The 13,919-nt window shown below is 34.4% G+C and overlaps 1 protein-coding gene across 2 annotated transcripts in view; it reads left to right on the top strand.

Moving 5' to 3' along the window:
- The window catches only part of LRP1B (LDL receptor related protein 1B), a 741,350-nt gene that overhangs the window by 615,926 nt on the left and 111,505 nt on the right, over positions 1-13,919 (top strand). For both annotated transcript variants that reach the window (XM_068949290.1, XM_068949291.1), the window contains 6 exons: positions 664-851; positions 2,871-3,054; positions 5,261-5,346; positions 8,922-9,044; positions 12,687-12,868; positions 13,190-13,389. In XM_068949290.1, coding sequence (XP_068805391.1) covers positions 664-851; positions 2,871-3,054; positions 5,261-5,346; positions 8,922-9,044; positions 12,687-12,868; positions 13,190-13,389 — 963 coding nt within the window. The remainder of the gene's footprint in view (positions 1-663; positions 852-2,870; positions 3,055-5,260; positions 5,347-8,921; positions 9,045-12,686; positions 12,869-13,189; positions 13,390-13,919) is intronic.

The following is a 13,919-nucleotide window of genomic DNA, read 5'->3' as shown; positions in this document are numbered from 1 at the left end:
CCCACTAATTTTCCCAAATATAACTTCTAAGTCCAATTGCAGAAGTCCTTTTAAAGAATTAAGAGTATCTTAGTTAAATATAGTTCTGCTTGATTGTAAAAGTTTATCTTCAATGTTGTCAATGTAATATTTTGTACTTCTAATTTGTGTTACATCCGATACGTGATGCTGTGATGCTGTAGAGATTTACTAGACTTCTAATTTGAAACACTTCATTTTAGCCTGGTCTAAGGAAATTATTCTTGTGTGCTCTTGAAAGTGGTCAGTCAGTAAGTCTTACCTTAAACACATTGACCAGTTTTAACTAAATCTGAAGAGAGGTGGGGGTCTCAAAGACAAGAGTTTCCTTAGCATTTTGCCAAACAGGGAAGAAAAAAAGTTATCAGTGTCCTCAGAAAAGGAAACACTTCAGAGTTAGGTCAGACATGTTACTAAACCCTGGGGAGAAGGGGAGAAGCCATGCTTTGTAAGCTTTGTAAACTATAGAACTGTTACTATATTTATTTTGCGCAGAGATAATATTGAGGATTCTCAAATGAATGAAAACAAATTTGTAGGAGGGAACGGTAAGCTGGAGACTTGCATTTGGATCGTTGCAGCTCGTCCGAATACCAGTAAGCTGCCCAGAGGAAAAAGTCCCATGCTGTCTTTTTTCTTTTCCAGAGCAGTCATGTAACAGCTCTTTTTTTATGTGTAAAAATGGCAAGTGTATTCCTCAAAGTCATGTTTGTGATAACAAAGAAGATTGTAATGATGGATCTGATGAGAAAAGCTGCCACATTAATGAATGCCTCAGTAAGAAAGTTAGTGGCTGTTCTCAAGATTGTCAGGATCTTCCTGTTGGATACAAGGTGAATAATTAGTATGTGATACAATGTAATGTAAATTCCTAATTCTTAACTGTTTCTTAGCTATTGCCTCTTCATAATAAAAACTCCACTGTCTTGTACTTCCTTGTAAAGAAGTAGCTTGCTTACCATAGTAAGCGCATTCAGAATCTTATTTCCAGTAACTAAACAACTGCCAATTCTACAAAAACTGGTGCAGTACGTTAGTTTAAATCTATGGGAAAAGAACATACAGCACTTTAATAAAATAAATCACACTGATGTACACAGAGCACCAAAAAACATCACCAAAATCTGCTTTTTAGTTGTCAGAAAGAAAAACACCTAGGAGTGAGTCGCAGGAATAGTAATTTTCTCCAATTTTTTTTCTAAGTCAAAGACACTAACATAAATAATAGAACAAAATATTAATTGCTTTAGTTCCAGAATAAACCCTCTAGCTGCTTGCATGTGACTGTGTTTCCTGAATCACCTGAATCCATTTGTTCAGTTTGAGAAGTTGAAAAAGAGATGTTGGAAAAGGATTGTCCTAGACTTTTGAGGAATTGTACAAACCCTAACCACTGGGCTAACTTTGAAGCTGAAGACAGAAGAGACAGTTTGGGGGGGTTTTAGCTTTGAAGAATCTCTAACCTTGCCCACCAACTTCTCATCTTTTTAATACAATATTTGTCCACTGAGAACTAAAGAGAGTCTGACTTAGCTCTGAAGATATTCAAACGCTCATCTCTAAAACAGTTTCCCAGTCTAGAGGGCTGGAGGCTCGCTCTGTTGGGTATGGCAAAAATCTTACTGAAGTAGCATCATTGTGGAGGCAGCATGTTCTTGGTCTTTGCAGAGAATGCAGGAGGCACCGTGACAGACACTTGTCCGAGGGTGAAAGTGTGTACCTATTTCAAGGACTCGTCATTGCTTAATTATAGTGGTGATGTATATTAGCCAGTAACTATAAGTCTTTTAAAAATTGCCACAGGATTCAGTCCTTTCAGTCCTGAGGAATTTTCACCACTCTAAAAACTTACTGAAAATTACAATAATTTTAAAATTCCAGAGAGCTTCTTTCAGTTAGTTATTTCTTTCAAAACCCTTAAATACAAGTTATTTAATTTTAAACTATTCCTCTCTTAGTTAAACATATATTTCATCAGCCTAATGTGAAATGACATCATTTGTTTTGTGAAATGCAGAAGAGAAATCTTCGTTTAAATTGTCTTCAATTTCTGCAGTTTTACTGACATTTTAAATATTGTAATGTAATACTAGACTAATAGCATTACAATAATTGGTTTTCCCTACTATATTTGAAAAACCCTTCTTATCTTCCATAGTTCAGCTTGTTATCAGTTTCTTCTGATACTTCTTTACTGGTTTTAGAACTTTCCTTTTTTTAAATCATTTGATATTAACTTCCTCTTCCATTCTCACTTTCTTCTATCTAGTTGTGTTTTGCATCACTCTCACATTTGATGTAAACAGCTTACCACAATTATCATCAGACCCTGATAAAAGTCAGCTTGAGGGTTCTCATTCACATTACTCTATCTGTTAGACAGAATGCTAGATGTCATCAATGCTTGAAGAAAAATTATTAAAACTCTACGTCTACTTTCCCAAGGAACACATATCCACCTTAAAATAAGGAAATCCAAAGGGGTCCATTCATCATTATTTTGGTAGAAGAATCCTTTCCATATTTTATGAAAATATCTATTTCACCTTTTTTCCAGATAAGGAAGAAAGAATAATTGCTTATTCTATAGGAGAGGGTAATTGGGGGGGGGGGGGGGGGAGAGGGGGAGAGAAAGGGTGGGAATGCTACTTACACCAGCTATAATTATAAAAGAAGTGTAACTATGCCTTCCAGTAAATAGTATAAATAGCAATTTAATTTGTATGTTACCTGAAAAATTGATGTTAAATGAGAAAGTTTATGGTGCTAAAATACTCAGAAGAGGATAAGTAGACTAAAATATCAAACAGAATCACCTGGTAATGCAAAATGAATGTATGTGTTTTTCCCAGTGCAAGTGCTGGCCTGGCTTCCGGCTGAAGGATGATGGCAAAACCTGTGTAGACATTGATGAATGTTCATCTGGGTTTCCCTGTAGCCAGCAGTGCATCAATACATATGGAACCTACAAATGCTTGTGTGCAGATGGCTATGAAGTACAACCTGATAACCTAAATGGCTGTAAATCTCTTTCAGGTATCACTTTTTTTTTTTTTTTTTTTTAATCCTCAGCTGTTTCCAAAATAGTTTGCACAATGCCCTAGCTCTGATGCCTGTGTTCCCCATTTATGCAAGATAAGCAAAGTTACTTTGAAGCACATTGCTTTTCAACAACCCTAGGAATGGTGATTCAATTTCTGAACGTGATACAAGTTCTATTTTTAGTAGGTGTTGCGCTCAGATAATTTCTGGTGAATAGTTACAGTGTGTTATGATAGTCTGAATTACTAACTTTATTAGAGAAAATATTGGGAAAGTTGAAAAACATCACTTCTAATTTCTACTTTTGAGTTAGATGATAATATTAATGTGTTTATAATAAGTATTTAGATGACTGCTGCTGTTTATTTTATCAGCTTTAGAATATTACACTGTCCTTTTAGCTTCCGAGTATGTTAAGTGTATCTAGTGTCCACAGGAAAAGGGGAAACAGGAAAATATAATAGAAGTTACCAATTCCATTGGTCCCAGAGCAATCAGCCAGCTTAAATATAAAATCAGCCACTGCATGTGTGTAATGCACAGTAAGGTTCAAGATACATAATAACACTGGTTAATTCCTTACCCCCTCTCTATTCCACTCATGTTATTTTGATGTGTTTCAGTCAGTAGGATTCATTAGATCAGTGAAAGGAGGAGCAAAAGGTCGGCAGAAAAGAAACAAATCGTCCAATGTTGCCTTTTGCTGGATTTCCTTCATAATGCAGGCAGTTCTCTTACGATTTGACTCCTCTTTAATCCAGCCTTGCACTTTTTTTTTTTTTAATATTTAAACTGGTTCTGTTTTCTGTCTAAATGACAAGACGACTGGAACCTCTGTCTTCCTCAGATTCCTGTCTCAGGTGCCTCACTGACTAATTGGACGAAGCACAGGAGAGAGGCAGGATCTGATTTAGCTTTCCACCTATCTCACATCTTGCAAATCACTCGTACATTTAGAAGCCACAGATCACTCAGGAGGTGGAGCTGAAACACGTGATAGGACAGTGGTATATTGGAGCAGTAGTATATAAAATTGGAAGAGTGACGTTGACAAAGTTACAGCTGTGCTGTAGCAAGGATAGCTGTGGTGAGGAGTGGGCAACGTGTAATGGCTGGCTTAACGCTGACTTCTTGCATAAATTGCTCTGAACTCTTCGCAGCGTCGGAGTATCTTTTCTGCACAACTCATTAACTTAGTCTGTCCTGAGGCTGATGCCTCAGATCACGTAAGAACTGGAGAATGTCTTAAGAGTTAAACAGGAAAGGAGTGCAAGGTGATACAAAGTATTCACTAAAAGAAGAGAGTATTTTGGACCACGCATCACATCCTAGGATGTATAAGCAGTAGATAGGAAGTCTTAAATACATTTTCCATTGTTGTTATGTTGATTTTTTTGCATTCCAACTGAGGTCTCTGTTAAGAAGGATAAAATAAAGATAAAAATGATGTTTTTATTATTATTATTACTATGTATGTCACTGTCAGAGAAGTTCAAAGTACATGATGGAGTGATTGAGTAACTAGAGGAATATTTTCAGATAAACTAGAAAACCAGGGTGAAAAAAGGCAGATCTGGCTGAAGTTTAATGGTAGAGAATTTAGGTTTGTCCAGATTGCTCTGTTTCTTTATTTCCAGAATGTTTTGACTGTTGAAATTTCAAGAAGCAATGGTCAAAATGTGTTTAGTTTGCAACAGTAACAAATAATAGTCTCCTTATTAATAATAAGTTGAAAGTGAATGTTGGATATTAAAGTATGGGAATGTGCAGTTTGCATTTATAGCTAGGGATCAGTTTATGCCTTCAGAAATTGTTAAAAATAATTCAAGAAATTGGAAAATCTCCTTGTTCATTATTTGTCTAATGCTATTTAAGAACTAGAACAAATGATATGAAATATATTTCAAATTTAATCTCTGATACTACATTAGCATAAAAGTCAGTATGGTTCCCATATTACAAAGGCAAAAATTTAAATTACACTGAAAGATATACTAATTGATTGCTTTGTTCATTTTTATACTGCATCATTGATCTTTCTTGGAACATTTGAATGTTTTAAATATTTCTTTCATCCATAACATTGATCAGAGCATGTAACATTTATTTTTCAAGCCATCTGTATTTCAGCATTGTATTCCTGATTTTCCATAAATTAACGTAAAAGCTAGTCTAATATATTCTTTCTTCTGGGGTTTAGATGAGGAACCTTTCTTAATTCTGGCTGATCATCATGAAATAAGAAAAATTAGCACTGATGGATCCAACTACACTTTGTTGAAACAGGTATAATCACAGTAACATGCTCTAAGTTTAACTCAGTACCTTCATTCATATTGAAAGTATGTACCTAAGAAAAATGTCATCCTACAATTGGCATTGTATGCATCAGAGAACAACTGCAGTACCTTCACAGCTTTTGCAATATTTTAAATTGACTGTTGTGTCTGTATTTGATGTGATTTAAGGCTCAGGCAGTTGTTTCTTCAGTCATTCTGAAGTCCAAAAAAGAATTATCTGTGTTATTTGTGATCCTCTTCCATCGCAATGTGTTTTGCACAATTTGTATAGTTTTAGTTTTCAAAAAGAAAAAACAAGCTTTCTTGACATGTATTATTTGGGCTAATTACTGTCAGAATCCAAAATCTGTTTTTGTTCAATTTAAACACAATTCCAAGTTTTACTATATACATAATCATTTACCTTTGGCTAAACCTGAATTTTTACATGTTTTTTCTAAATTATTATAAATATACCAGGAAAAAACTTTGAAAAAACCTACAAAAAATGGAAAATCACCTAGTAAGTACAGAGCTTCTGTTTTAACAGTTTTTGCTCTGCCACTATGCTTCACCTAAGTGTAGTTACTTACCATAGATTAGATTTCAAAAATATGTTTTAATAAAGCTATCTATTTCCTTAAATACTAATTAAGCACTTGTAGAAAGACTAGAAAATCAGTTATGCCGGTCAATAGCATTAGGCTTTTTCTGACTTCTTGTGTCAGTAAGCTATACATCTTAAGGTCTTAAGAGATATGTTCAGGTCTTCAGAATAGCAGTTAAAAAATTAACCATCTTACATTGAACATTTGACTTTATTTAAGCATAGCAAACATTATGTTAAAGTCTGTCTGTTCTTCTGAAATCCTCCTGATTACCTCCCATTTACATCTCACTGCCTTTCTCCTCTTTTGCTGGTATATCTATTACTAGAAGCCTGTAAAAAGAGGGGAGCCACAGTCAGTTTTCTTTATGATTGATGCTAACAGATTTGCTCAGGACTTCATCAGTCTTGAATTTAATGGGCCCCTTTTTCCAGTATGCTAGAGATGATGTAGCTCCAGCCGCTAAAAAGAAGCTGTGGTTTCCGTATCACATCAATTCACTAGTCTGAGACGTACCTCTGCTGTTGAAGCTATTGGCCTTAGATCTTACAAATACAGCATTTTTAAAAGCACCCAGATTTGAAAGTGAAAAGGGGAGCTATACCAGCAGAACAGGTGGACTGTCTTTCTCATGAGGACATCTTTTTGTCCTTGTAATGTTTTGATGGATGGGGTCTAACCCTTTCTTAGACCTCTTGCTAGATGAAGGCAAATGCCATAACTGCTCTGTCAAAGGGGAAAACCACCATTCTCTATGTATTTGATCTGTGCTTTGTCATTCTAACAGCTGTTCAGTGTAAGCTCAAAATAGGGGAGCTGAAAGTAGGAGTTCATTCACTGTCCTCTAAATTGTTCTGTGCCAGCTTTTTCCTCTCTTTTTTTTTTTTCAAATATATCTAAACAGTACCACTGTTTGAATTACGTGTTTCATGTATGTTCCTTAGCCATTTCCTTCTTCCGTAGTCATCAAACTCCCAGGGTTTCCCCAGAGAGAGTAGACAGAGAATTGAGCTTTAGTGATTTTAGCTGGCTTTTTGTTTGTTTGTTTGTTTTTTTTTTTTTTTTTTTAAGTGGGATGCCAAGGAACACACCTCATGACTATATATGCTATGTGTAATAGAAACAAACGAACACACAGCTTTGAGATGAGAGACTTAACATAGCTGATGACATCTAAAAGTTTCACTAGTCCTTATAAAATCGGATTACTTGAGAAAAGATAAAGAGTTATGCTAGGAGGACTTAAAAGTGACATAAAGAGCAGGAAGAGGAGGTGTTATCTGGACAGAGAAATTTACTACAGATGTACTGAGATAATTTTACCTGCAGTTGATGTTTTGATAAGTATTGGAAGTAAAATTCTCCAGAATAAAGAAAGCACTTAAAATCAAACACTTGTAGGCAGTCTTGTTTTCTTTATCAGTCTGGATACTTAAGAAGTTTTTAGTGTTTAAAATATATAGACCTGTCTTTCACAAATGTATTTACTTTGCTTTCTAAAATGTTATAAATCCTGGATAGTCTTTTGTATTCATCCATGTGCTATCCCCTTTCTTAAGAATTTGGGGCAGGGGATGACCTGTAGAGGCATGTGTACTAACAGTAGAAAAAGACAATTTAAAAGAAAAAATTGTTTTGTAGTACAGTTACTGTGACTAACAGAACTGCAGTATGTTGTACAAAAATGCTGGGTGCATGGATGTGTGATTTTTGAAAAAGGAGAGTGGTCTTCCCACGCTGTATTGTATCAGGCTTTCCTTAATTATGGTCTGTGCAACCTAATCATGCTTTTGGTCAAAAGACAGATTTACCATATTAAACTGTAATACAGTTTGTAGATCAACTTGCATCTCACTTTCAACACGTTTAAATGTTACTCTTCTCAGTAGTTTATTTTAAAGTTGGCTAGTCCAGTATTTTCCCTGTACAGCTATGAACTTTACATTAATGAGGGAGGTTGCCGATCTACCTGAGAATACGTTACTGGGCTGATAATAGAACTAATTGCGTTGATCCTGTGGTTATAAAAGGATTCCAAACTGCATCTCTTCTTTTTACCAGTGCTGCTTCATCTTTAATTGATAACAACATCTTTGGAAAGTCTTAAAAATAACTGAGATTTAACTACATGTCAGAATGTTAAACAGATCATGGAGCAGGGTTTTTCCTAATCTCAGACAAGGAGGAAAGGGTCCTCCTTTGAACGCAGTCAGGATCAAAACCTGGCTTAAGGCATGACTGCAGGAGACTCCCAGATGCCTGCTTAATCTCTAGCCTTCACATTTTACATATATGCCACATGTAATACAGCATCTGAAAGTCAAAATCCTTCTTATTCAGGAGTAAAAATTCATGCTTTTTTCAGGTTCACGGTTTGGAATTCCTGAGTAATATACACTAATAGAAAAAAGTAACCTCTGAAGATAATAAATTTTGTGCTATTTTTGAGTTTATTTGTTTAAATGAATGCTTTCACATTCTCCAAAGAGCTGTCGTTCCTACATGGGATGGCATTTTACTTCCATTCCTAAATAAGATGGTATTCTAAGGCTTACATTTGGTGGAATTTGTCACAGAATTTTTTCCCTTTCTCTAGTTTACCAAAGTAAACTAGAGAAAGGGAATTAATTACCCCAGGTGGTAATTAAGAAATTGAGTAAAAGTGGAAATGTATACTCTTAAAGTGCATTTTAATATTTGGAAGGAAAATGCAAGAGTTTCATTTAGTTTCATACATCATCTGTGTTTTAAGAGTAAGTTCTTTGTAGTTATATACTACTGTTACAATTTTTATTTCTTACTCTGTTTAGGACTAATATATGGAAACATAAAACATAGGTACTTCAAAAATATGTACTCAGAATAAAACATTTTAAATACTATATGCAGTATATTTTGCATTTTGAATGCTATTAAATAGTTTGTATTCAGTTAAGCATATTTCAATAAGTGGACTTATTTTTTCCATTTTTAGGGGTTGAACAATGTGATTGCAATAGACTTTGACTATAGAGAAGAATTCATCTATTGGATTGATTCCAGCAGACCAAATGGCAGTCGCATAAACAGAATGTGCTTGAATGGAAGTGACATCAAGGTAACTGGGGATTAATAGTGTCACTACTAGAATTAAATTTAATTGAGTGTTTTGGGAAATTTGTCTTCATGTTGCAACCCAAACTATGAGTTTTGGATATATACATACATATACACAGAATGAACTAGCAGGTCCTCATAAAATTTAATTGCCTTTTTCTTTTTGTGTTTTATTTGAAATAAAGATAAGGACTAAGAGGACTGCATTTATGAGCTGAATTGTATATAACTTAACTGGCAGTTGACTGAACTGGCAGTTCAGTATGGTTTACAGCAAGCTAGAGAAAAAAGACAGGTATAAGTATGTAAGCTGTATAAATACACTAACACAGTATTTCTTCATAAGGTCTTCCATTTATATTTGTCTCAGCTGCACTGCACTGATAGTGAAAAGAACTCAGTGTCTTTGCTTTCAATAATCCAGGGTAAAACTGTTGTCATTTCTGCACAGCCTGTCTCTTCTGTCTCTGTAGTGAAATAAGTTCACAAATCCATTATTATGCATATGACTTACATGACTATTTTTGTTGGATTTCTGGTGAATAATAAGGAATTCTTCTTTGCTTACTCTCTTATATCTGATCTTCCTCTTAGAGAAGGAACAAATGAGCAATAACATATCCTTCAAATTTTTATTTCCTCGTTGTACACCAGCAGAGGATACAGAGAGAAGAGGTTTGGTTTTCATTTCCAACTTAGTGGATGGACTGACTCAGATACTCAGAGCACACACTGACCTTAGTCTTTCTAAGGGTTAAGGTTTCAAAATGCCTAGTGCCAGCTGGCCTTGTTTCCGTCCTCCACACAGTAATAACGGTTCTCAGAACTAAAAAGAATGCGAATGAGCGTAAGTTATTTAACTCTGTTTCTGTTGCAAATGAAACTAAAATCTAGCATAAACTCAAAAGTTCTAGTGAGTCCTTGTGAAAAATTGCCTTCAAACAATAGGATACAGGAAAATGTGGGATTCTGACAAAATTCCTTGAATCCTTAGATCATATTTATTTTCTTTAGACGTGGTACAAAGCATCTTACTCAGCTTCTTATTCACTGTGGATGAGTCCATATTTTGTTTTGGGGAACGTTGATAGTGGTGAGGGGAAGCTGGGGATGTTCACAGACCTTTTCTTTCTAATCTTACTCTCTCAAGAAGAATCAGTCTCTGTCAACATATTGTAATTGCCAGGTGGGAGAGTACAAAAAATACCCAACTGGTTTCTAATGACTCAGTAATACTTACATTTTTTTAAGAAAAATTTCTGCAATTTGAGCAAACATGAGAAGAAAATTAGGCTGGGGATATGAAGAGCGTTATTTTGTTTTCCTTCAGTAATACTTTGAAATTTACAGAAAAAGTGTCAATATATTGAGATTTACAGAAAAAGTACAGAAAAATCCTGATGGATTGTTTTTTACTTTAATAGGATACCAGGAAATGCAAAGCAAAATTTATGAAAATAAGTGCATACAGTTTTTACATGACCATTTCGGTTCATTTTGCGGAAAACCTTGGCCCAGATTTAGTCTCTGAAAGCTAAAAATTGTATGTAAAATTTATCAAGAATTATGTAGCTCTCTGATACTCTGTCAGTAATTTTTATCAAGTGCAAAATGGTAACTTGATATCTCTTAGACATACATTTTAATATGTTACGTTTAACAATTGCTATTATAAAGCGAGTATTCTGGTAATTTTTTTTAATGAAAGAGAAGGTTTTGGTTTTGGCCACCTTTTCCCTTGAAGTATGAATTTCTTATTTTATTCCCTTCATACTTCTTGGTTTACTATTTACTATTTAGTGTAAACATTACTATTCAGAAGGAGCAGTATATATTGCCTAGGACTTTCCTTTTAGAAGCCAGCATCTTTTCAGCATACTTTGGCTTCCTTGGTCTAGCAAAACTGGTGGTATCTCATTTTTCTTCTGTGTCTGATAATGGAGGAGATACTTATGCAGTTGAAGTGACAAAATTTCAAAGAATTGAGTTCAAACATTAACACAATGTTTATATATAGTATTATAGTTTGAAATGAAATTTGTCACTAAGCGAATGCTGTAGTATGCTGGAATGTATACATTAAATGTCACACTGATAATCTTAGTGACTGGAATAAATTTTAAAGTGACCCTTCAGAGAAAAAGTCATCAGAGAGAAGAGACTAATTCCTGTGGTTGATACTTCCAGACAGCGTGGCTAAATCACAAAATAAGTTTGCAGAGCTATCCATTTCTACCTGAAATGTCGCATATTACATTGCAGATGGCTGGAATTGCAGCTTTATAAAACAGTGAAGGTGGTAGAGCACATCAAGCTTTTGAAGTAAAGCTCTTAGTATTGGGAAATGAAATATTCTATCCCTATGAAAAAATTGGTGCACGTTTGGATTTAGTTTTAAGAAGATTTTATAAGATGGTAAATAAGTTAACAACCTGAAAGGATATTTTTACATATTCATAAACATAAAACTGGAGTAAAATATCTCACAGTATCCCATTTTATTTTTAAGGCTTTTCAGCATCTTCAAATGGTAAATAAAATTGTAAATAGTGCAGTCAGTTGTACACTATCAGGGTTATGTGTAAAGTTTATACTCCAGCGTACATGCTTTTAGTGGTGAAGATGAAAATAAGTTAAAATATATACTGTATAAGTAAAGTCATTATCAGTACTTAAAAAAATCTTAAATATTGTCAAGTATTGCTCTGCTACTCTCTGTGATTTCTTTTTTTTCTTACGTTCTACTTACATAGATCTAATTAGGAATTGGGATCAGCTTAGAGGTTGGACTCTGATTTTCTGGTTACTGGGGATATTCACATGTCAGTTGAGTAGAGTTAATGTGAAGCACTACCAGCCAAGGAAGATTGAGTTATACTATCATCCTGAGCTTTTTAATCATGTATGTTTAGAGTCATTTATTTGAGTCTCAGCATTATTCAGATAAAAATTTTGAGAATGACATATCCCTAGTCAGTAGTGCATCGTTTTTTTTAGCAGAGCACTGAATTAGTTCATTTCTTCGGTAGTTTTGAAATTGAACTAGAATTAGAAAGTTTCTTTCTTTCACAAAACAAATATTGGAAATAAGAGCACAATATTTACCTTCCAAATAAGTATGCTTACAGCATGTCTGTCATGATGACATATAGCACCACTGTAATATATGAAGATGAAATATATGCCAGTGTAGGCTGGTGAAGGAAGAGGTGAGCTAAGCAGACAAATTTGAGGGCATAGTACAGAGGGAGAAACCTCATCTCCATTCTGTTCTGTAAAGAATGAACAGAGGAGTAAAGGATAAAGAAAATCTTTTTTTTTTTTAATTAGACAGAAGAAAAATTAAAAAGTTAAAGAAGTTGAAAAATGAAAGACATAAAATTGTTAAAATGTAGTGCATCATCCAGGGAAGTTGATAATTTGATCTTCCCACATCTCCATTCTGCCTTATTATAAGAAACTAAATTAAATAAGAAATGTCATTACTTCAGAAGTGTCATGGAATATTATCTGATTTTTCTCATGTTGCATGTCACTGTATCCTATATCCAACCTGTTAATATTCTGAAATATTTAGCTCTGGAATTGTTGCTGTTTTCCCCAGTATTTAAATGGTTAATTTATGTAATCTTTACTTTTCTAGGTAGTACACAATACAGCTGTTCCCAATGCTTTGGCCGTCGATTGGATTGGGAAGAATCTCTATTGGTCCGATACTGAAAAGAGAATTATTGAGGTGTCTAAACTCAATGGCTTATACCCTACTGTCCTCGTGAATAAAAGGGTGAAGTTTCCTAGAGATCTGTCATTAGATCCTCAAGCTGGGTATGAAGCAACCATTTTGCATTAATGCATTGTTTAATCCTAATTTTACATTTAAACTATTTTTAGAAAAGCAGGAGATAGGAATCATTAATTAGTTATTTATTATCTGACTTTTAGCTACACTGAATATTAGCGATCTAAGATGTGTAAGCGGTGTTTATTATGCCATCTCACCTGTAGATAAGAAAAAAACCTACCTGAAAGATGGCAGTATTGTGGAAGAATTACTGAGTTATCCTTTAAACAAGCTAAATAAACTGATTATGTATTATTGTTGCTATTGCATCTCTAAACAAAGTAACTGTTGATTTTATTTTATAGGTACTTGTACTGGATTGATTGCTGTGAGTATCCTCACATTGGCCGTGTTGGTATGGATGGCAGCAGTCAAACAGTTGTCATAGAAACACAGATATCTAGACCTATGGCTCTTACAATAGATTATGTCAACCGTAGACTGTATTGGGCTGATGAAAATCATATTGAGTTTTCTGACATGGATGGATCTCATAGACATAAAGGTTGGTCAAACAGCTGTTTTCATTTTCATCTTTTTTTATTGTAGTTTTTTAATTGAAGATGCTTAGTATGCTATTTATAAGAAAACTGTACATTTAAAGTAAAATGTTTTTGAGAATATTATACAATTGTAAGCTTATTAAATACACTTTTTCATTTTTTTCAATATTTTTAAAGTCATTTTTCATATTCCTTCCCTTAGTCTCAGTCATTTGTAAACATGCAGTAATACATGTCTTTGGAAAAAATACCAAATGGAAATTAAAACTCTAGAAACAGACTTAGCAATCAGAGACTGCCCAGTTAATTCTGTACTCTGGTACAGAATTAGCTCATAAAATGCTGTTCTCAACCAAATTATAAAGCCAGTGAGGCTCGGCTGTTAAAAGGAGATGATGTTCTGTGTGCCATGTGTCAGAATATGGCTAAAATAAATCTTTTCTCCAGCCAGAGAAAGGCTGGAAAGAGCTATTTGTCTGCTCAGCATGAGTCAGTCAGTGTAGTAGTATTACAAGTCAGTGTAGTAGTATTA

Source organism: Struthio camelus, chromosome 6, assembly GCF_040807025.1.
Source record: "Struthio camelus isolate bStrCam1 chromosome 6, bStrCam1.hap1, whole genome shotgun sequence".
NCBI classification, from domain to species: domain Eukaryota; kingdom Metazoa; phylum Chordata; class Aves; order Struthioniformes; family Struthionidae; genus Struthio; species Struthio camelus.
The sequence above is the reverse complement of the archived record's forward strand: the minus strand, read 5'-3'. Positions and strand labels throughout refer to the sequence as shown.